This window comes from Tupaia chinensis, unplaced genomic scaffold, assembly GCF_000334495.1.
Source record: "Tupaia chinensis unplaced genomic scaffold, TupChi_1.0 Scaffold000101_1, whole genome shotgun sequence".
Taxonomy (NCBI): Eukaryota; Metazoa; Chordata; class Mammalia; order Scandentia; family Tupaiidae; genus Tupaia; species Tupaia belangeri.
The window spans coordinates 8,549,719-8,574,421 of NW_006159565.1; the positions used below are offsets into that span (position 1 = coordinate 8,549,719).

The 24,703-nt window shown below is 38.8% G+C and overlaps 1 protein-coding gene across 3 annotated transcripts in view; it reads left to right on the plus strand.

Moving 5' to 3' along the window:
• The window catches only part of TASP1 (taspase 1), a 312,198-nt gene that overhangs the window by 265,725 nt on the left and 21,770 nt on the right, over window positions 1–24,703 (plus strand). For 2 of the 3 annotated variants that reach the window (XM_006143657.3, XM_027770009.1), the window contains one exon: window positions 19,581–19,810. The exons of the other annotated variant lie outside the window; for it this stretch is intronic. In XM_006143657.3, the coding sequence (XP_006143719.1) occupies window positions 19,581–19,673 (93 nt within the window). In that variant the 3' untranslated portion in view covers window positions 19,674–19,810. Of the gene's footprint in view, window positions 1–19,580; window positions 19,811–24,703 lie in introns of those variants that run through there. 3 annotated transcript variants of the gene reach the window in all.

A 24,703-nucleotide genomic window follows, 5' to 3' on the forward strand; every position in this document is an offset into this window, starting at 1 on the left:
GAGAGAGGGGAAAGAGAAATCGCCCATTAGGAGTGCTGGCCATACTGCAGTCCCTTCTCCTCCATTTTCTTCTTAAGATTTTGATCATGTACAATGTGTCTAGCATAGTTTGAGCTGTTGGGTCTGGTACTTGAACCATGAAGTCAGCCATGTAGGATACAGCTGCTTTAACCACCACGCCACTAGCTGGCCCCAGTTATTGTTTTTGTTTGTTTGCTTGTTTTTTAAGAGAGATTTTTGCTATAGGGTGCATGTGTTTGCCAGAGAGACGGAAAATGAGAAATCACCCTCCCCGGGGGGATGGTCACACCACAGTCCCTTCTCCTCTAGCCTCCTTTTGGGATTTTTAGCACACATGCACATGCTCCCAGAGTGGCTTTCAAGTCTCTGGATCCAGTACTTGAACTCTTGGCCAAACAGAGTCATCCATGCAGAGTTCAGCAACATAACCATTATGCCTTTTGCTGGTCCCCTAGTGTTCTTATCTTTAAAGCAGGAATACTACTGTGTTTTGATAGCATTCTGAAAAATAATTGAATAGTTTATGAAATTCATGCCATAGATGTTAGGTTAATCATGATGGGTGCTGGTGGCAGCAGTGGTAGAGGAGGAAGTAGGAATTACAGAGTGTCTCTTAGGGCCATCATACCTCTTGGCTCCATACTCCCATTTATCCTGCGCTTAGACTCCCAAAGGTATATTTACATTGACTATGACAAAAACAGTATCTCCTGGGTTTTCATCCTGCTCTCCTGGTGGACATGGTAGTGGCTATTGCATTTTCTTTTTTTTTTTTTTTTTTTTTGAGAGGTTTTTGCTATAGGGCGTGTGTGCTTGCCAGCCAGACAGAAAGAGACATAGAGACAGAAAGCGAGAAATCACCCCCCAGAGGGGATGGTCACGCCGCAATCCCTTCTCCTCCATTCTCCTCTCGGGATCTTGGGCATGCACACACACGCGCCCGGCGTGAGTTTTAAACCACCGGGTCCAGGACACGAACTGCGGTCGACTACGTGGGAGTCCAGCGAAATAGCCATTACGCCAACTGCTGGTTCCCAGTGGCTATTACATTTTGATAAAACATAACTTTAAAACCAACAGATGAATTCAGAAGGTAGAAAAACAGACACTCTTCCCCCAAAAACTCTGTAATTTAGGCCAGTATAATGGTGGAGGAGACTTTTCAAAAAGCTGTCTGACTGGAAGTCTACCTGTTTGATGGCATCACAACTTTTTATTTTAATGAAATCTGAGATTTATCTGGAACATTTCTGTTAAGATCACCTAACCAGATAACATTATTTTTTAGAATAGGAGGGAGAAATATTATCTACTATCCACTGTTAAATTTCCCTTGTGTGAACCTTGGACACATGCAGTCTTCTTATATTCTGCTGTGCATCAGACAGCAGCACAAACTGACCACAAGTTTCTTAATGTGTGTACTCTATGGCAGAAACTGAAAGATTATAAGGTATAAAAGCATGAAAAGCAACTGTGGATGCTAGAGACAGTGAAGGAGGAAGGTGGACAATGGGTGTGTGGGAAGGAGGGAATCAAGGGGTTAAAAAAAAACATTTAACAGACATGAAATGGAAAATTATCTGTTAATGTTAATGTATATGGTAATATCTTTGGCATATTAAATGCAATGTATGTTGTATGCTGGGTAAATGTACAGTGATTAAAGGTTAAAAAAAGAAACAAAAAGAAAAACAACCATAGACCAAAAAAGGGGGGGGGGATTGTCCACACTGTTATATTAGTGAGTATCCCCACTTGTCTCAAGTTTCTTAAAGGCACTTGAGTTCCTTGCACTGAATGGATTTATTGGACCATATAGACTTATTGGTGCTTATGGATTTATTGAACTGTGTGTTAGATTTATCAAGTACCATCTAGATACCACATTTTAACTGCTTTTGATAATCTACTTTTCATATTATTCAACAATGAAAGGAGTCTGATCCCTGGCAATAAGCCAAATGCCACAGAAGAGTAGGTTAGATACTCTCAATAAGCTATGCACTAAGAAAACATCTCAAATAGCTAAATTTGTTAAGTGTACTATGGACCACAAAGAAACATAGCTAATCAGTGATTTTACTTGTACCTTTTAAGTTTGCCCAGAATTTCAAATGTAGAAAACTGTGTTTCTTTTCCATGCTGTTAGAGCTGCCAGGAGCATCCCTTTGGGTCTATTTTGAAAGTCCTTTAAACAAACAGGAGAGGATTACAGAAGATTGAATATGTGAAAAACAAACTTTAAGGCACAAGTTTCTTCAGCCCCAAGTTAATTTCTAAGTGTAGTTGGTAATTTTATTTTTACCTAATTAGTCTTACGCCATCAGTTTCTTACAAATGATTCATTCGACATTGCTCCAAAGCAATAAATAGAATAACTACAAAGAGGGAATTCACGGTGTTGGCAAGAACATACGTCTTCTCAGAGGTATGAACCATATTTATCCAAATAAATCTCATTTTAATCATGATGTAGGGTTAGATCTTTGCAAAGATAAATATCTATCACCTTGACTTACATTCCTTCTGTGTTAGTGGAGATGAAATGAATAAACTTCATTTCTTCTTATAGCTGCGTGAAAAATAATGAAAACATTATTTCTTGTACCTTTACATAGTTAAATAGTTATCAGTCACAAATGTGACCTTAACGTTAGAATGTCATGTAGTTACCGTCTAGTGCCCAACATTTTAGGTAAATGTGTTCCTTCCCTGGCAGATGTCAACCTGCTGTTTACTCATCATGACATGTAAATGAGACAAGTGTGCTTAGAATGATTGACCTTATTAAGTAACAATTACATATGATGTTTTCTCACTTTTGATTGAGAAGCAGTAGACAAACTATGAATGGAATCTTTTCTTGTTTTGTATTTTTTTTTTTTAATCTTAAGACAAAAAAGGCTGAAATCTTGGTCATGTCATTATTTTATACTACTTTCCTAACTTGAAACAAGGTATTTGTTTTCCTTATTGTAAATATGCAGGTTCCCTCATTCATTTTGTATTGTAACAACTATTACTACATTGTTTTATGGAATACATGAGTGGAATGGAATCTAGCATACAGGGTATGTGGAGATATTTATGGCCTTACAGGGCCAAGAACACGTTCGGGTTTTGATAGATATGTCCTCTGTGAGTGACAGGTTAAAGTTGAGGGTAAAAATTTGAATCAAGATAGTTATTTGGTCACAATATTTTGTCCCCTCCATCTTTCTCTCCCAATAACCCTCAGACTTGATGTCAAAAGCTAGATTCAGGGAACCAGCAGTTAGCGTAATGGCTATGTCCCTGGACTCCCATGTAGTCGACTGCGGTTTGCGTCCCGGACCCGGTAGCTTAAAACTCATGCCGGGCGCATGTGCGTGCGTGCCCAAGGTCCCGAGAGGAGAATGGAGGAGAAGGGATTGCAGCGTGACCATCCCCCCCCGGGGGGTGATTTCTCGCTTTCTGTCTCTATGTCTCTCTCTGTCTGTCTGGCGAGCACATGAGCCCTATAGCGAAAACCTCTCCAAAAAAAAAAAAAAAGCTAGATTCATCAAATTAGCTTAAATTTTTTTGATGTAAAAAACTTTTAAATTATATAAAATACAGATTTTTACATAAAAATGCTATGCAAGATTTAAACATTTTAAATTTTATACGAAATATGATTTTTCCCCTCCATATTTATTTTTCTTTCCAATGAGATCAGAATATTTGAAAACACTGGGGCCCACACCCTATGTGGCAATGTAGAAAGTAGATTTTGAACCCTATGACAATTCTTCTAGAATTATATTGGGTTGTCAGAAAAGTCATGATGCATTTTTGCATAGAAAAAATATGTCACAACTTTTACGACAACCCAATATTTTTATTCCAGTGCCATTCATTTAACTAATACAGTTTTTGTCTTTTTAAGTTTTCATCTTGGAGTGTCCATTCTGTTTAATCCCAAGAATTAAAATTACTTTACAATAGTTATGGCATATGGCTTTTATGTCCTATGAGTAAAGCAGTACTATAAATTTGTGAAAACTTAACATTTTTGTATTAACCAGTTGAGACATTTGGCTATGGTTGAGCTATACTCTGTATTTACATTCCTTTCAAACACTTCTGGATGTAATAAGTGGTAGGTACTGACCATTTACTTTTATGCTCTTGAGCTGTCATCACTGTACTGTACATGTTTGGACTATACTGTCTGCTGCAGTGTTGAAGGGGTAAAAAGAAACCCAATTTAGGATAAGGGTTATATTAACACTTTGCTATTAGGAGATACTCAAAGTACTTAGAAAAAGCTTTTCTGTCACTTGAAATAAAAAAATAATGTTATTTTAAATGTGCTTCCTATAACAGATAAGAAACCCAATTAATTCCCTGATTTCTCCCACCAATAGCTTGTGTGGATATTACAGTACAATTTGAACAGTTAGAGTCAGCTGTCATGACTTACAGGTAGCACCATTGCTTGGAAGGTTGAAAACTGCATGGAAAGCATAGGTTCTATTCCTAAGACAACCTGAAGACACTGGGTAGCTATAATTCTAGTTAGTTGGGACAGGTGTAGGAGGACTTTAGTCAGCAAAACCCTGTCAAAAATACTTACCTCTGTCTCTCTTTTTCTCTCTCTCTCTTTACTACTTCTTTTAAAAAAATTTACTTCTTCCATGAAGGAGGCACACAGAGAGACAGACAGAGAGTTACCCTCAATGGGTAACTCACACCACTGTCCACCCCTAGCTCAGCCAGCCTAGCTCATGGGTGCATGTGTGTAGAGAGGCATTGAGACCAAATCTGGAACCTTTCCATATGAGTCCAGCAACAAAGAGCAGTACATTACCACTGCCCTTAGGAAAGAAAATTTTGAACAGTTAGAGCCTACTGACTACACTGCTCCATTAAGAATGTTTAGCTGCACATTTCCTGGATGAAAATTAAAGTTACTGGGGCTGTCAGGTGGCATGGTGGTTAAAGGTACTGGACTCCCACGTGGCCAACCGCAGTTTGAGTCCGAGACTTGGTGGCTTGCATTCTCACTTTCTCTATTTCTCTCTCTCTCTCTGATCAAACTGGAAAATAATAATAATAAATAAAGTTAAATAAAAAATAATTTTTAAAAATGAAAGCTGCTGGCAAAGCAGTCTTTTAATAGGTAGTAAATAATTAGCCCCACTAACCCTTGAATAAAATATCCCAAATTTGTACAAACTTCCAAAGAAAGCATCACAGTTAGGCAAGAAGACTTGGTCGTTAGGGCAGTGACCTCTGAGATACAATGATTTCCTGAATCTTTCAGATTATGTCTTTGTTCAGTAGGTCATATTAGCAGACAAATTTATAATACTTTATAACACTTTTAACAGATCTAACACTTCTAATTTATAACACTTTTATCATCAAAGGTGACAAAAATACATTTCTTCTTAACCTCAGTTAACTAGTATTAGAAAAAACAAGGATTTATTGGAGTAGCTAGTGATGACCAATTGGGAAGGAAGCCATACTTATTTGGCATTGAGATTTTAGTTTTTTTTTTTTTTTAATTACTTTACTTAGTAGTAGAATTTTGATAAAGGAGAGTAAATCATTTTTTAAAAAATGAATTATTAAACAGATACGTCTGGGTACTCTGAATATCCCAGCACTTCTCTGGGGACATAATAATAATCAAAGAACACAGGAATCCCTGTACTTATGGGCTTAAACGCTAGTGGGAAAAAAGTAAACAAGGTAAGTAAAGCATGTGTTATGTTTGTGGTAAGTGATAAGAAAAGATGTGAAGCTGAGAAGTGATTAGGAAGTATGGGGGGTTCCAATGTTATGCAGGCCTCACTGAAAAGATGACATTTGAGTAAATACTGTAAGTCTTGCAAGAGCTGGGCAAGGATATTCCAGGCCTTGGAAACAACAAATGCAAAGGACCTCAAGTAGGAGTGTGTCTGGTGTTTGGGAAGGAACAGTGAGAAAGCCAGTCTTAGTGGAGTTGGAATAAGTGGTGGAGATCATTTAGTTTGCTACTGGTTATTGTTAGGATTTTGACTTTTTCTCAGAGATGGGAGTCATTGGGGGGATAAATGGGCAGAGGAACAACATGATGTGATTTTTTTTTTTTTTGGAGAGGTTTTTGCTATAGGGCGCGTGTGCTCGCCAGCCAGACAGAGAGAGACAGAGAGACAGAAAGTGAGAAATCAGCCCCCAGGGGGGATGGCCATGTTGCAATCCCTTCTCCTCCATTCTCCTCTTAGGATCTTGGGCATGCACACACAAGCACCCGGCGTGAGTTTTAAGCCACCGAGTCCAGGATGCGAACCATGGTCAACTACATGGGAGTCCAGTGACAATAGCCATTACGCTAATTGCTGGTCCCCATGATCTGATTTTTAAGAAGTGACTCCATCTTCTACAAAGGTGTTGAAAACTGCCACTCAGCTAGATGAGAATAATGACTTGGATAAGAGCATCAGCTACACAGGTGATGAGAAACAATTGGCTTCTGAGTGTGTTTTAAGAAGGCACCAACAGGATTTGCTGGTTAATTGAATGGAGAGATTAAGGGAAATAGGTAAGATAATGATGACTTTTCCTGGGCTGTGGAAGAAAGTGAAAGGCAAGAAGACTTGAGGGGAACTACCAGGAGCTCATCTGGGGACTTGTTAATTCTGAGATGTCTTTTAGGCATTGAATGGTGCTGCCCAATAGGTAGTTGGATGTGTGTGTCTGGGATTCAGGAGAGAGGACTAAGCTGGAGATAATACATTTGAGAATCTCACCATATAAATATGTTTTTAAACTATAAGACTAGATGAGATCCCCAGGATAATGAACAGGAGAAAAGAATCCTGAAGAATCCTGTAGTTATCTGTTGGTGAATAAGCCAAGGAGATGGATGAGTTTTGATTATAAAGGCCAAAGAAAGTCAGGCAAGAGCCTTATGGTAGTGCATTAGTAAAGTGTGACACTCTGCAGGCATTTTCACTTGGGAAGGTTCCTGGTTCAAGTCTGGAAACCTCCATGAGTACTCCAAGTGTGTGCCCCCCTATGATCTGGGGCTGGCTGAAGGCTGGAGGTAGACTGTGGCATCAAGTTCTGGTTAAGGATACTGTCTCTCTGTTTCTCTCACTCGTGGAAGAAATAAATAAATCAACAACATTAAAGAAGGCTAGATGAATGTGCTATCCTAAAAGCCAAGGAGTGTTTCAAAGAGAAGAGTATGATTAATTTTATCAGGTCCCATTGCTGGGTCTACTGAAATTAGCTCTGAGAATAGACCACTGGATTTAGTACTGGAAGTCACTGTTTATCTCAATAAGAAGGGTTGTAGTGGAATGGTCAAAGCAAAATTTGATCATAATTGAAAGATAGAATGGAAGGAAAGAATTTCAGATAATAAGTACGGACAATAAAGAGAAGTAAAGGTGGTGTAATTAAAGGTAGGTCTAGAGAGCTATCATTTTGACCTCTTTTCCCAATGTAACCAGATGTTCTACTTTATATCTCAACACTTCAAAGATATTTGCTACAAAATGAATAGAAGGAAAATCGGGCCAACTATTTAGTCCCGGGATACTCCAACATTTGTGGTTGGAAGGATGAGGAAGAACCAGAAAGAGAAACTGAGATTCAATTGTGGATGAAATAAAAGGGAGATTTCATCACATTCTTTGTACTAGTTTCAGATACAGCTGGAAGGAAAGGAAGGCATTTTTTGGTGTTTGAGATGAACTGGCTTAAAAAGAATCACACATATTTTTCTTTTCTTTTTCTTCCTTTTTTTTTTTTTTTGAGAGGTTTTTGCTATAGGGCGTGTGTGCTCACCAGACAGACAGAAAGCGAGAAATCACCCGCCAGGGAGATGGCCACACCGCAATCCCTTCTCCTCCATTCTCCTCTTGGGATCTTGGGCACACACGCACACATGTGCCCGGTGTGAGTTTAAGCCACCGGGTTCGGGACTCGAACTGCAGTCAACTACATGGGAGTTCAGCGACATAGCCATTACACTAACTGCTGGTTCCAGACACACATTTTCCTTGATTGCAGAATGTCTGAACATTTCTGTGCTCATGTGCCTATTCTCAACATTGGGGTAAGGTGGAACAAGTGAGACATATGCCCATGCTCCCTTTTTTTGGGGGGGAGTATCTCCTAGGACCCACCAAAAGTCATCTTCTTAAATGTTATCTAGATCTCATTGCCATGTGCCCTGTAGCAAATTGAAATAACAATAATAATAATGAATAAAATTAAGTAATTAAAAAAAAGAGTTCTTTGGCTCTTTGGCCTGTTATGTCTGGTCAGATCAATAAATCGGGAAACAGATTATTTTGACAATGAGAACTTTCTTCAAAGAGGTTGCTGATGGTTTTTATCTTTACTCTTCCCAAATTCCTCACTGACAAATCCACTGAGATTCTCAGGAAATAGCCCATTACACAAACACTTTCACTTTTTAGGATAGTTTATACATTAGCTTTGCATTACTTTTCAAATGCAAAATGCTCTTTTGAAACTATGGTAAAATCCATGTTATAGTTTATAAACCAGAAGACTGTAACTGGCATTTTGGATTTTCTCCTAATATGAATCAGGATTTCGAGACCTCCTTACTAGGCTTTCTGTGAAGGAAACTGGGCTCTCTTTACCAAGAACAGCGTGACCTTACAGACCCAGAGGGAAACCCCCAGCATCTGTGCAGGGATTGGGGTCAGTAGTATAGTCTATGAGGCTCAGCTAGCTCATCTCCTCTTAGCTCAGCACCTCCTGCCCCTCAGAAAAGAATTGTCTGAGATACTATGCTACTTATCTAAGGTCTTACAGCTACAAAGTGGTAGAGTTAAGATTCAGACCACACAATCTTAACTCCAGAACTCAAGCTCCTGATCACTTAGTTGATAGAGGTGATGAAGCTGGGGATATACATTGTGGAATCCTAGCATATAAAAGCTTTCTGAAAAATCAAGACTGGATAAGATCACCGAGTTAATATAGATAGCAGAAAAAGAGGCATGAGTTCTGGGAATGCTCATGTTTATAAGTTAGGGAAATGAGGAACAACCAGCAAAAGAGACCAAGAAGTTGTAGACATTCTAGGTTGAAGGAGAATAGGGCAAGTGCCAGTGTGCTGGCAACGAAGGGTACAATGTATTTCAAAAAGAAAAGGGTAGCCAACTTTTTACCAGGTGCTGCTGCTAGGTTCTGTGTAGACATTATAGTTACCACATTGATGCTTTTTTAGCAGTGCTAGAGAGTGGAGTACGGCTAGATTCATACTTTAATAACAGAGAAAAGCAAAAAAAAAAAATGACATAGATTGATTTTTCCATTAATTATGAATATATTATTATATTAAACATTTACTAAATCATTCTGCTATATGAAGTAGTAAATAAAGAAAAATGACAGGAAAAATAATTAGTCCCCCTCTAAAATGAATCCTCCTGGGATATATATAGTGAGCTACCATACATTAATTACTGTTAACATTTTAATGTATTTCCTTCTGATTTTTCATCTGATTTTTTTTAGAAAACATTTATTTTATAATTACAGTTATATAAAATACATTAAATAATACATTCTGATTTGTAAATTCAATTTTTAATAGAAAAATTACATGTTTCTTTTAAAATACTTAAAATTAGAATAAAGAGTATAAAATTCTATACAATCCCAGTAAAACCATTAACATTATGATATTAGATATGTGGTTTTATGTTGTCTGCATGATGTGCTTTTTCTCCCAGCCTGTTTACCTTATCTAAGAGATAAAATAGGGACAGGCTTTGACCTTGAAAAGATGGAGATGTAGATCCTCAGGGAAGGCTGAAGATCTAGCCTCTTTTCGGCCAATAGCCAACCTCTAAGTTCCTACCCTCAGATCCCTTGATGTAGTGGATCTCAGTAGGTAGCTCTGGGAATCCCAAGATCACCCTCTCAGAAGTAAGACTGGCTCGAGGGTAAAGGTGAGACACTTCTAGGACCAGTTAGGATTCCTTTCATTCATGGAAGAGACAAAGGCTATTAAGAAAAAATTATATCTAATATTCTAGAAAAATTTAGTCATGGAAATTTTAAAACATTATTGAAATAGCATTTAGAGGGCCTTTCTAATATTAAACTATACGAAATGTCAGAATGGAAAAAGAACCCTGGAACTATTTGAGTTGAATTTTTCATTTTTACTTTAAACCCAGAGAACTAGGGACTTCCCAATTCAGATACTAGCCAATGAATCAGCATCAGAATTACAGCTCCAACACAGTTCTATGAGTCCCAGAATCATCCTGAAATTTGTTGTTAAAGTTTGTGGTAGTAGCTTTTTTGAGAAAGCCCAATTTCACCTTGAAAAACTGCTTCTTCATAAGCCTCTTGGAGTGAAAGGTGTGTCTCCTAACAGAGCTAGATTTAGAATCCTCCTTCAAGGCTTTGCGGGAGTGAAAAGAGCCCTAAATTTGGAGTTTATAGACTCTCATTCATGCCTCATTTTTTCCATTTCCTCTCTAACTATAAGCAACCCACATAACCATCCTAAGTCTTACTTCATTTTCCACCTGAAAAATAGGTACAGTATACATCTTTCTACCTGTATTTTGAAATCTCTTCAATAAAAAAACACTGTGGGAACTAAAGCATCCTATAAATTTAGGGACTAGTCACTGGTATAAGGTTTCTCAAGGAGCTAGTAGTTGCTCAGTCTACATCCTACAAAGATATAACTGCATTCAGAACAAGATCCATGTGTTTTTCATTCTTCTTTCCCCCACAATAAGTACAGGATAAATATTTGCTAAGTAGTGGGGAGCTTTTTATCACCCTTAGAAAAAGAGAGTATTCATGATAATTCTCCCTGTGAGTGGTGGGATAATAGGTACTGTGGGGCTTGCCATGTTCATGTGGGTGCTTCACAGGGCTTTTGAGCTAAAAATAGAAGGGAACTCTTATAGGATGCTGCCTTGGATGAAGTCTGCTGTCAGCAGACACGGTTAAAAGGAAAAAAAAAAAGTAACCAAAGCGGCATGAAACTAGAACAACATGCTGTTCTCATCAGACAACATTTTAATCTTATTTTAAGGTTCCACGAACATGATATTTATATGTGTTTATATGTGAGGACAATAGAGCATTTGCCCTTTATATAGCCCTGTCTCAGTGCTAACAATGAAGTCTACCATAAAGTTGTCTTTGTGTTGTGTCCACATTTGCCAGTGGATCATTTATGGCATCCTCTTTTTAAATGGAAAATGAGGTAGGGGCAATAAATAGTAAAATGACTAACAGATGGCATTAATTCCTTATTTGTTGATATTTCTCATTTATTAGGTTAAATTTCAGAATTATATCTTCATATTGCTTTAGCCTATTTCAATTTAAGACAATGATGGGATAGAAGCAAATACTTGTTTTTGGCTTCATGAACAATATATGCAAAAGCTAAATGAACAGCTTTAGAAGTGTTAAAACTCTGAGAAGGTGCTCTAGAGATCATGTAACCCAGAGTGCCCATTTTACACTGTCCAATGTCACACAGGCTTAGGAAGTGAGCACCCAGATCTTTTGACCTGCTTTGATATTTTATAACTATAAAATACTCTTATTATTCTGGACTATATTTAAAAGGTTCATGTGAAACTCTCTGCTAGTCAAGTACATCTGCTTTCAGGATGAGGTCTGAAGACCAGACTATTTTTAGAGTAGTAAACTACATTCCAAGGTTTAATGCCGCACACAAAGAATGCTCTGAATATACTTATTCACAGAGCTTCTTGAATGACAGCTCTTGAAAATGATGGGTAGAGAACTCTGAGAGAGGGATGGGGGGGTGTGTGACAGTATCTCCTAAGTATGTCCATTAATGGAGAGAGAGAGAGAGAAGACTGCAGTAGAAACAAGGCACTAAAAAGCAACCAGCCACACTTCCCCAGCCCTTCTTTCTAGAATTGATCATTTAAAATCTATCGTATTTGTGCCAGTAAAAGAAAACTAAGAGTGACTATTATCATGTCAGGTAAGACTTCACTGTGTAAGGGAATAAGGTGTGCTCAGTTTATAATATAATCTCATCTCACAGAAACAAATTTATATCATCCAAGTAGCAGAGTGGTAAATACAGAAGAGGACTTAGGCTGTATTTTTATTCTATAAAATATAGACATTTTACTGAGTTAGTTTAGAAAGTTCATGTGATGACCAGCCCCATAGTCTAGGCTAAAGGAGCTGGATCCTTCATGACCAGTGGGGGTTTAAATCCTGATCCCAGGGCTTGAGACATATGCTGGGTATATATGCTTGTGTGTGCAAAATTGCAACAGGGTGGAGAAATGTAGGAAAATTAATTACAGCATGATCGTGCCTCATTGGGGGTTGCTTTCTCCCTCTCCTCCTGTCTCTCCGTCTCTGGTGAGCACAAGTGCCTTCTGGCAATTAACAAAAAAGTTCATATGACACCGTCAGTGTATTTCATAGAAAATTATCTAGGTCTCAACAATTTGAAAAGTAAGGTGAAATTAACAGAAGAAAAAATGGTAGAGAAAAAAGGATAGCTGTCTCTTCAAAAGCTCATTATCACATAAAATTGAGCTTACCTAAACACTCATCATGTCTCACTAGGTTAGAGTCCTGCTTTCCAGAAGTGAAAATACAGACATGCAGACAAATTTGCCCTACCGTTCCATATAGTCTCCAGTGTTGAATTCATCAACATGTCTCTAATGCAGCATAACACAACTAGGCAAGGCACACAGCCCTCATCTGACCACTGCTCAGGTTGCTGATGCCTCTGATCCTCTCTCTGGAAGAACACAGCAGGTGTGCCATGGTGCTGTTGTGCACGATAATAAACATAATGTCAGGTCATGCTATTTCTACATTTTGTATCATTCTCAGCAAATATGTAGGCTTTTATTTTCAGAGATTTAAGAAACACAAATTTAATATCATCTTTATTACTTAATGTATACAGATGTCTTCAAAAGTTCATAGCAAACTCATAGGCCATAATTTTATGAAACTATAAGATGTAAAAATGAAGAAATATAAAATGTCTAATTTGTAGTTTTCTCTCAGTTCTCACTCCCTCAAATCTCTTCCCCTCCCCCATACCCATTTGACAACATCTTTCATTCACTTAACAAACTGAGCTCATACCATGTGCAGGTACATGTGTGGGTGCTGAGGAGGAAGCAGTGAGCAATCAGTCGAACTCCCTGCGCTCGTGGAGCTAGTGCGCCTGTGAGAGAGACATGCAGTGAATAAGATAACAAACAAAGTAGATTGATGGTGAGGTGGTGAGAAGGATATATGAAATACTGAAGAGGAGAGGGTGCTGGAGAGAGGAGATGGCTCAGAAACCCAGGCATTCTGATTCTGCAATCCATGTTCATAGCTGTTTTGATGTCTGTGTAGAATATTTTAGAATTGGACATAATGTGTTGTATACTTCATGCACTGTTTTAGCCATTGGTTGATGAGATCACCTCCACTCTATTTTGAAATGCTATTTCTTTGCTGCCAATTGTTTTTCCACTGTTGTTTGTTCTATTTGTGAATGCCTGCATTGCTTTGACGGTAGTAACTTAACTTTATCCTCTCTCTACTTTTAAAAAAAGGAAAACCAAATTTTCAGAATTATGAAATCAGTGGAACACAAAGTTTCCAAGGGCTTTTTTTGAATTTCATCTGTCTAGATTTTGTTTTCGTGACTTGACCAAAGGCAGATAATGACTTAAAAGAGTCTTCCCTTGACTCTCACGGCAGATCTTGATTAAATCTCCTAACAGTGGAAAGATGGTTGTATATTGCATGGCAAGTCAGGGGATTAAAATATAACCGCTAAATAAAGGCTTTGAGACTTTTAAAATCAAATCACGTGTTTGTTGTTTTCCTAGAAACCACACAAGAGCAGTCACTAAGGTGGTCTTAAAAGATCTTAAAATGTGAGCATGGATGCTAGGAAATTTCAGCTATTATTTAGATTGTGATCAAGACATCAAGTAATTCTGTAATTTCTGTAATTATTTTTTTCTTACTTTAACTTCCTCATTTTGAAATCTTTGGGCTAAATATGTTATTAATGCAATGTTTTTTGGTTTTGTAGAGATATATCTCTAAGAATAATGGCTTTAAATAGTTAGTTTTATGTAGAAGTTCATAGGTTTTCAAGGAGTCTTAACCTCAAGGGTCTGCCTGTGCTATTCAGTGAACTGATAAAAAAGCAGAGAATTACAACTACAGGGTTACTGAATTCCATTGGTATGGAACTGTTTGCATCTGCGAAATCTAAAGCTCTACCTCTACTCTAACAATATGATCGATTGGAAAGTGGAAAATATGTTATCAGTCTATTCATTAAAAAAAAAAAAGTCTGAAATCAATCTTTACTTTGGCAAACTAGTTTGATTGACTTTTTAACCAAACTGATTGGTCACACTAGTTAAAACACTTCAGAGGGCCAGCCAATGGCACGGTGGTAAGGCTGCTGGATCCCACATGGCCCACATGGCAGTATGAGCCTCTGATCCAGTGGCTTGAGAAATATGCCAGGCATGTGTGCATGTATGCCCAAAAATCTTGAGAGGAGAATGGAGGAGACGAGATTGTGGTATGGTTGTTCCTCCTAAGAGATGCTCATTTGCGCACACTCTCTCCGACTCTGGTAAGCACATGTGCCTCATATCACAATTAAAAAAATAAAATAAAACCTCCCATAAATTGAAATTCTTTATGTGTACATGCATAATCCTGGAAGGTATATTTTAGTCACTGTCTATTCAAGTGAACATTTCCAGAGTGAGGCTCTGTGTCAAGTATTTTGGCAGGTAAAGGGAATACTGAGGTATTTGTAAGGCAAGCTCTTACTTACAAGTTACTTCTAATTACAGATACCTAAAAATTCAAGAACAAACCAAAACCAATTCTAATCCTCAAGCTAAATGTAGTTGAGAAATGGCTATCTCTGAGTAACAGTGCTCAGGGTGGGTACGATAGAAACCAGGAGCAGAGCTTCTATGTTGAGTTGGGAACCTGGTCAAGGAAGTCTTTCCTTGAAAAAGAGCTAGAAAAGGGACATAAAGACATAGAGTCGCTGTTATAAAGGGATATGAATGTGGTGTGTATCAAGGAATGGAGCGAGATGACCCAAAATGAATCTGCCTGCCACTTTTTAATGTATACTTTTCATGAATTATATATCATTAGTTCCAAATTCCAATGAAAGTGCATTGGTATTTATTTATTTAAAATAATTATTTTATTTAACTTTATTTTAATTTGACCAGAGGGGTATAGAGTGAGACAGAGAGAGAGGAAAAGCGAGAAAGCAAGCTTCCAGGTCTGGGACTCGAACCATGTTCGGCCATGTTGGGGAGTCCAGCACCCTTAACCACCATGCCACCTACCAGCCCCATGCATTGGTATTTAAATAGCTGCAAGGACATCTTGTTAAATTCTACTGTTCATGGCCTACCCTAGAGTCTACACAGCCCTCGAGCACTCACGTAATATAAAATTCTTTATTTCATGTTTAAATGCCAAATTTATTTTCAGAAAGTGATCCACTTTTATGTTCAAGAGAAATTCAGACCCATTTCTCTAAAAGAAATTTTGGAGATAAACACTGATGTAGAACACATTCTTAAGCAGATCCCACTGTTTGGATATTTCATGCCCCGTTAAAATCTCCACAGAAAACTTCAAATATACCTTAGCTCAGACTTTTTCACAAGAAGGTCATATATTTTCTGATGAGTAGAAAGACTGTTAATGGATGAAATTGTTGAAAGATTCACCTTTGGAGTGTTTAACCATTTTATTCTCTTCGACACCAGCATTATTCCATTGCATTCTGTAATTGCAAAATCCCTCCTGAATCAGACAACTTAGAAAAGAGGGAACCCTGAAAAGTTCATCTTAACCACTAGTTTGTCTAATTGGCCATTTTTGTTTCATATATACTCAATTATATGTAAATCTAAATATGTAGTTTGCTATACTAAGTCCTATTAACTAATACCTTTAGACCATTGTCATCTTTTTCAGTCCCTGGACTGTCAGGACTTCTAGGAGTGTCCCATTAGGTTTTTCCCGAATCTGGGAAATCAGAGAACAGATTATCCTGCGAACCTGTCTCTTAAGGACAGATATTTGAACTAAAATGATTGGAAAAGTCAACCTATTTGTGAGCAGAAACTGGTGTTGCAAATGTTCTTCTTTGGGGGGTGTGCATATGAATTAATTCCTGGCTAGCCCCTTTCTTATGGATAGCTAACCTAGACCTGGTAGGAAATTAACATTTCTGTTTTATTCTTTTTTATTTATTTAAATTGTGGTAAAATAGGACATAGAATTTTCCATTTTAGCTATTTTTGTTTCAGAGGTAATAAGTACATTCACATTATTTGTACACCTGTCACTACCATCCATCTCCAGATGTTTTTGTTTTCCCAAACTGGAATTCTGTATCTATAAAATAATAACTCCCTATTCCTTCTTCCCTCCTACCCCTAGTAACCATTTTTCTACTTTCTGTATATATGAGTTTGACTACTGGTTATCTCAGAGAAATGGAATCATGCAATATTTGTTCTCAGATTTGGCTTATTTCACTTAGTATCGTATCTACAAGGTTCATCCATGTTGTAGCATATGTCAGAATTTCACTCCTTTTTTCTTTTTCTTTTTTTAAGAGGCAAGAGAGACAGAGACAGTGAGAGGGAATATCACAATCCCTTCTCCTCCCAGGATCTTGGGAATGCACACACACACACACACACACACACACACACACACACACACATGCCCAGCATGATTTTTCCAGTCACCGGGTCCAGAACTCAAACTGTGGTCAGTCACATGGGAGTCCAGAGACATAACTGCTGACCCCCAGAACTTCACTCCATTTTAAGGCTGAGTAATAGTCCATTGTGTGCATACACCACATCTTGTTTGTTGTTTACCCATTGATGGTTATATGAGTGCTTCCACATTTCAGCTATTGTGAATAATGCTGATAAGAATAACATACAGTGGGCCAGCAGGTGATGGGGAGGTTAAAGCTGCTGGGTCCCACATAGCTAACTGTTTGGTTGGAGTCTCAGACCCGGTGGCTTGAAAATCATACCAGGTGCTTCTATATGCAAGTTCAAGATCACGAGAGGAAACTAGAGTAAAGGATTGTGGTGTGGCCATCCCCCGGGAGGTGATTTCTCTTTCTTTCTCTCTCTGCTACATGCAAGTGCCCTATAACAACAACAACAACAACAACACACACACACACACACACACACACAAAACCTGAAAAAGAATATTAGCTTCCAGATGTTGGAGTCCCTGCTTTCAGTTGTTCTGGGTAAATACCCAGAAGTGAAATTGTTCGATCATATGTTAATTCTGTTTCATTTTTAGAGGAACTACCATACTGTATTTTATTCCTGTAAAGCTGCGTTCTTGTGCTCATGAGTGAAGAGGGCGAGATTAAAGATAAAATTGACTGAGAACTTCTGCTCTCCCCCAAATATGTTTTGCAATACCTTAAAAAAAAAAACCTTATGAATGATAACTAGGTAAAAAAAAATTTTCTCTCACACATCAATGAATTACGGAAAGAATAAAAATGACCCCATCAACACTGAAGCTGGGGATTTCAGGGTTTGACTTTTTTGCGCCTGATGTAACAAGGGTTGCTAGAAGGCAGAAACAAGCATTTCCTCTTCCAACTTCTATTAGAGTAATGAGACATCATCACAAGAAACAAAGGATCTACAAGTCTGTTTTACTATGGACTTCTCAGGTACGATACATCCAGATTTGGCCATCAGATGCAATAATGAGGCCAGACTCAAGGACATGGTTCCTAGAGGCATAGATCTGGTGAGTGAACTCAAGGATTCTTGGATCCCAGGAGGTACCAGAGAGAACTGCCTTGCCCAGCTTTGCACTCCAAGTCAATTGACCTCATCTTCGTACATTACAAATTGCTTTCTAATTTGCTCTCAAAAAAACTAAGTACCTAAGGACCAGCAGTTAGCATAATGGCTATGTCACTGAACTCCCATATAGTTGACCATGGTTCAGGTCCTGGACCTGGTGGCTTAAACTCACGCCAGGTGCATGTGCATGCATGCCCAAAATCCCAAGAGGAGAATAGAGGAGAAGGGATTGCGCAGTGGCCACCCCCCACTGGGGGATGATTTCTTACTTTCTGTCTCTCTGTCTCTCTCTGTCTTTCTGGCGAGGGCACACGCCCTATAGCAAAAACCTCTGAAAAAAAAAAAAAAAAGACTAAGTACCCAGAGAGTAGTTTCTGTGCTCTGGAACTTTCCAAATTGTTGAGTTATGGCAGCTACTTTAATTGGATTTCTGTAGTTAAACTCAGAGATTAATTTCTACCCTCAAAGTACAAGCCAGCTAGCTTACCTTTTATTCCACCTTAAACATATTTCTGTTTGCATGAATGAATATCATTTCTGACCCATGCTTGGCCAGCTCACCAGCTCACCAGCTGCAGCTAACAATCTTTAACAATCTTTTCCCAAGGATGTGAACTCACTGTGGTTCAATCCTTAGGAAAACTTTGCTTAGAGAAATAGAATTAGAGAGGATTACCTCAAGATTAACTAGCCCTTTATTCTTCTTAGAAACTCCTGACATTTATCTATCCCTGGATTAAGCCAGATTCAAAAAAAAAAAAAAAAAAAAGAGAAGAAAGGAAGGAAGGAAGAAAAATTATTTAATTATTTCCTGGCAGCTGTCATCCTGATCCCCTGTGGAACAGCTTTTACTGTCTTCCACATGGGTCTCAGTCTTTTTTGAGTGGGATTGTAGCACTCAGCTCTACTCCACTCCCTGGTGTGTGGCTGTCTTCACTCATTCACTCTACACAGTGCCCTCTTTATGGAGCCCTGCAGGGGGAAGGGCTCCCTGACCACAGTGCCAGGAGCAGTTGTTCTCATCTGGGCTGTTTGTTTGCTGTGATCCTGTGCACCACAAGAACCACCCACTTGGTCTTGACAATAAACGACTGACAGGGCAGCAGTCTGTCTCCAGCATGAGGTCAGAACACCTTAGCAGAGATTTTGTGTGTTAACCTCAGTCCAATTTTTCCTTTTTTTGTAAGCTCTTATTTTCCTTTTTCCTTACTTCTGTACTTGTGTTATCTGAAAATTTCTAAATCCTTTAGTAAATAAATTTGGAGTTGTAAATATGAATTAAATATTTTCAGTTGCTTTGAGCAGTCAGAAGACAAGACTGTCATTTTCAGATAGCTGGAATGTGCCCAATATAGTTGGTATTAAAACGGTTACTGTTGTGAATGTGACTAAACTGCTCGCTCTGTGTTGTCTGGGGCATCTTGGTGTATCCAGTTGCTGGTTCTGTGTCTGATAAATAGAAGCTCAGTAAATATTCCCAAGCAATTTGAGCCAACAGGATCTCTTAGTACCTGGAGGTGACCATCATCACAGTCTGTAGATCTTCAGAAGCAAAGTCGTGACATTTTGGTGTTTCCTCTACCTTTAATGTACATGAGGGACACCGCTGTCACCTCTGACTTTCTCTTGTCTCCCTCTCTGCAGACTCACATTTCAAGACTCCCTCCTGGTGCAGTGGCAGGACAATCTGTCGCAATTGAAGGTGGGGTTTGCCGCCTGGAGAGTCCAGTGAACTGACCCTTCAGCTGAGCATGAAGCGTCTAAGAGGCATTTCAGAACCCCTGCTTTGGGGATTATTTTAACTTAAGGTGGATATTTTATCTTCCTCATTCTTTAATTCCTCTTGCAGCCTTGTGTACTACTCAAGACAAGTGCCGCTGTAGTTAGCTCTTAGTGACACGAGGGTCTTTGGTGAGTGGGACTGAATGTGTGTGTATGTGTGTGCACACGTGTGCACACAAGTGTGTATGCAGAGCATGTGATGGCTTCTTCCTCGATGAAATAGAAACTCCTCATTGTGTAACCTAAGACCAGGAATGATGAAATCATCTTTACAAAATGTGTGCTTTAACTGTTTACAAGTAAAACCTAACGTTGCAGGAAACATTTTTATTTCATAAAGAGGTACCAACTGTCGTGGCTGTAATGTGTCAGACCTGAAGAGTGAACCTACTTGTTTAAATGACTTGACGGTGGTAGTGCTCCATTTAATAACAGTAATATGTAATAAAGTGTTTTTATTTGTTAACCAGTTTAAGTGGATCCTGTGGTAACTTAAACTGTTGTTCTCATCCCTCATATGGGGCATTTTTCTTTAGCAAAGAATGGTTTCAGTGAAACAATCTAGCAGAGAATTAAGGTCAGAACCTTTTTAAATAATAGTCTTATCGATAAAGTTTGTACTTCTTTCCTCAAGCTTTTCTAAGCTTAAATATTGCATAGCTTCGAGCTGTATGTACTATATTATGAAAGAATATGTAAAGAGAACATACAGTGACGCACAGTTCTCAATTTGTGTATAATGGAATGATATTTACGATGTAACACTGTAAATAAGAAAGCAAAGTTTATGGGAAAAATCAATATTATCTTTGTTTCATGTTTAAATATATTTTTAAGATAAAGGCACAAAAATAAAGCTTATTACTGTGTATTTTGTGTGACTTCTCTTCCCAGACTAATAAATTATCCTTTAAATACTAGATTGAAGATCTACTTTTTGTGTTCTTGGTTAAAAAAAAAAAATCACTTCCTTCAGAAATTATACCATTTTTTAATCCTGCTATTGTTCTATTTAAAATCCAGTCTTTGTGCAGTTAGGGCAGACCATAGCAAGATGAAAGTTGAACTTAGTACATGACCAAATGGTCAATATGAAAATCTCTAAAGTTTCCATTGCAATTTGATAAAAATAACAAAGGGAAGGAGTAAGGAAACGTTGCTTTGAAAAATCATATAGTGGCAGCTAAACGCTCAATGGTTTCAGTTGATAAATTGCTTCTAAATGTTATATTTAGGGATTCTGGAGCCACATAAGAAAACCAAGACTTTCCTTTTGATTTCTTTAATGTAAGAAGTGGTTATCAAGAAGCTACTAAAGATAGACTCCCTCAGGGAGAGGAAGTTCCCTGCACCATATAATCATGGCTCAGGGCGGTAACTGATAAAGCCCCAGATGAAATTATACACTTGACATCGATGTATGGCCAAATTATAAAGGAAAGACAACCAAAGTGGAGTGGGTGTAAATATGAATGATTTAAGAGTTGCTGATTTATATTCCTTGTACAGGCAATTACATTTGTCTTGCTGTGTTCCCGTAGACAGGTTGGTGCCGTGGTATCTGTTTCTCATTCCTAATGAGGCTGAGAACTTAGTAAGGGATGAACTGACTGGTAGGAAGCTTTTGGCTTCAAAAGCTTTCAAAGACCTGTTACCTGTTGGTAGGGTTTTTTCTTTTCAGGAACTGGACTGGATCACATAAAACTATCAGGACATTTCGGAGTCTGAAAATCATCTGAACTATTTTACCAGGAATGTCATTTCTTTTCTTCTGCTTTTGACTTTATTCCATTCATATTTAAAAGTTTGGATTTGTTAAAGATGCCTTTTATGAAGAATTTAAAAACTGATCAGTTCAAAAGAATGCAGCCCCTTCAACAACAGTTTGTCGAAACTTTATTCTCCAATTTTCTAAATTCTCTTTCTTATTTTAAGAAATATTGTGGGAACCAGCAGTTAGCGTAATGGCTATGTCGCTGGACTCCCACGTAGTCGACCGCGGTTCGTGTCCCGGACCCGGTGGCTTAAAACTCACGCTGGGCGCGTGTGCGTGCGTGCCCAAGATCCCGAGAGGAGAATGGAGGAGAAGGGATTGCGGCGTGACCATCCCCTCTGGGGGGTGATTTCTCGCTTTCTGTCTCTATGTCTCTCTCTCTGTCTGGCGAGCGCACGCACCCTATAGCGAAGACCTCTCCAAAAAAAAAGAGAAATATTGTGAAGCCAAGAAGAGGAGTGGGGAGTGATATTCAGAATCATGAAGGCAAAAATGTAATGAGTGGTGTAAGTTTCTTCATTATAGATCAGATACTAGAACCAGAGGATGATAATAGATATAAGATCCACTTCATCTCACACAAAAGTAGATGGGGTAGAAACAGATAAAATAACCTCTTTCTCTAGACTGGCTCATGTCACCAAGACTCTGACGCCAAATGTAAGGTACCCACTTTGCACCTGCGTGATTTCAGCTGTCTGCCTATCTTTGATTTTTTTTCTTTTCTTTTTTTTATTTTTAGAGTTTTTTTTTTTTTTTCTTCCTTAGGGTGCATGTGTCCACTAGAGAGAGAGAAGACAGAGACAGTGAGAAGGTAAGTGAGAAATCACCCCCCGGGGGGATGGCTATGCTGCAATCCCTTCTTCTCCTGCTCCTCCTGGAATCTTGGGCACACACGCACATGTACCCAGCGTGAGTTTGAAGGCACCCTGTCTGAAACTTGAACTGTAGTCGGCCATGTTGGAATCCCACTAGGTAACTGTTACACCATCTGCAGGTCTCTCTTTGATTTCTTTTTAAGAGCTGAGCATTGGGCATTTGATTCTCCTGAGTGTATGCCTGGTCTGCATTCCTCAAGGTCATCACCATTATACTCTGGGTTTGGAAACGGGTGTGGTCAGGGCTCTGTGAGGGCTGGGCTGTGTGCTATCTCTCAAGGCCCTTGCAGCACTTGGCTAAGTGAGCACATGGGAGTTTGCTCATGACTCTGTCTTTAGGTGCACCCACTGTCTGCTGTGGCAGCCCCTTTCTTACCTTTTGACTACCACTTCTAAATGTGAACTTAAATTTAGATATCAACACCTCTTAGAATTGTGTATCATTCCTCTTGGCCACAAGACTCTTGCACACCTTTAGGCTCTCCTACTCTGGGCAGACCTAGCAGTCTGATGTGTAAACAAGTCCTAAATGTAGCCTGAGGTGCTTGTCTTCAAGCAAAGTAGATGAGATTTGGTTAATGGATACAGAACCTACCTTTGGGCTACTCAAAATTATTTTTTTGCTAATAGTTTTCTTTTGTGTTTGAGAGTGGTAATGTTGCATAGCTGTTATCTGTAGACAAGCAAGGTTTTAATGTATCAAAGGAAGGAGGGAAGAGGGGAAGGTTTTAGAAAAGTGATAGAACATTTTCAACTCTTAAGATTACATTTAATAATTGTGAATCTTTTCTTTCCTTTTACAAAAGCAGTCTGAGGTCACTTGGAGGTATGGTGGTTGAGCAATTGGATCCCATATGGTCATCTATGTGGTTTGAGTCCCATTCCTGGTAGCTTGAGGAGTATGCCAGGCACATGTGCATGCATGCTCAAAATCTCAAGAGAATGGAGGAGAGGCGATTGTGGAGTGGTCATTTCCCCAGGGGGTGCTTTCTGGCTCTCTCTTGTTTTCTCTGTCTCTCTTAAAGAGCACATTTACCCTATAGCAATTTTTTAAAAAGCAATTTGTGCTTATTATGAAAAATCCAAAGAAAAGCTAAGGAAAATCTTTCTTGAAAATGTAACCCAGAACCATAATTCTCTAGAGGCAACAGTTAAGAACACCTTATAGTTTATTGGGACTAGCAATTGGCCTAATGGCTGTGTCTCTGGACTCCCAGGTAGTCGACTGTGGTTCGAGTCCTGGACCCAGTGGCTTAAACTCATGTCGGGCATATGTGCATGTGAGCCCAAGATCCTGAGAGGAGAATGTAGGAGAAGGGATTGCTGTGTGGGCATACACCCTGGGGGGTGATTTCTCACTTTCTCTCTCTCTTTCTCTCTCTCTGTCTTTCTGGTGAGCACACACGCCCTATAGCAAAAAACCTCCCCCCCCAAAAAAAAAAAGAACAACTTGTAGATTATTTATATACCTAGATTTTCTGTGTTTTTAACACAAAAAAAATGGAGTTATACTGGAACCTATACAAGGGGTTGTAAAACCTGGAATTTTCTCCGAATAATTTTATGAAAGGATGGCCAGACCTATAGGCTTACACAATATTTCATTTTCTGTCTTCCCGTACAATACTGGTTCGGTATAATGCTGTTCAATACATTTATTCTTATCCTAAAACTTGAGTAGAAGTTTGTGACAGTACTTAACAACACAGTCAATATCAATTTCCTTAGGCCACAGGTGTATACAGTGACCACTGTAGAAAGATCTTAACCATTGAAAGCCAACTGACCGGCGCCCTATGGCAGACCATTATCACTGCCCTTAGGCCCTACTGTTTCATAACTCCCAAAGGCTAATAGCTGCACCTCAGTGCCTAGAGAATTTTTCTGGAATCATGAGAAGCTGCTCTGTCTTGTACTAAAGCCAAAAGTGCCAGGGAATCAGCACTTTCCAGAAATAGTTCTCAACAAATAAGTGACATAAGTTGATGTGTAAGTATACTAATGCCTTTGTTCCTTGGATGGAGTAATTCTGACATGTGTTTCTGTTTGTAAGATATTCCCAAAAGGATTTAAGTTTCAGTTGCTCCCTGTGGTAGTTAACTTAATATACTTTGTATGCACTTTCCTCCATTCCCTGTACCTTTTTTCTACTCCCCTACCTGTGTTACCTAGAATCATCTCCCAAGAAGCAGCTTGCACTCAACTCTTTGTCTTAGGTTTCTTCTGGAGGACTTGAAACCGAGATACATTTCAGTCCATATACTCTTGGCTGTAAAACCCTGGTGCAACTTTGAGTCCTCTTCTATTAAGGGTGAACCCACCAATCTGGGCTC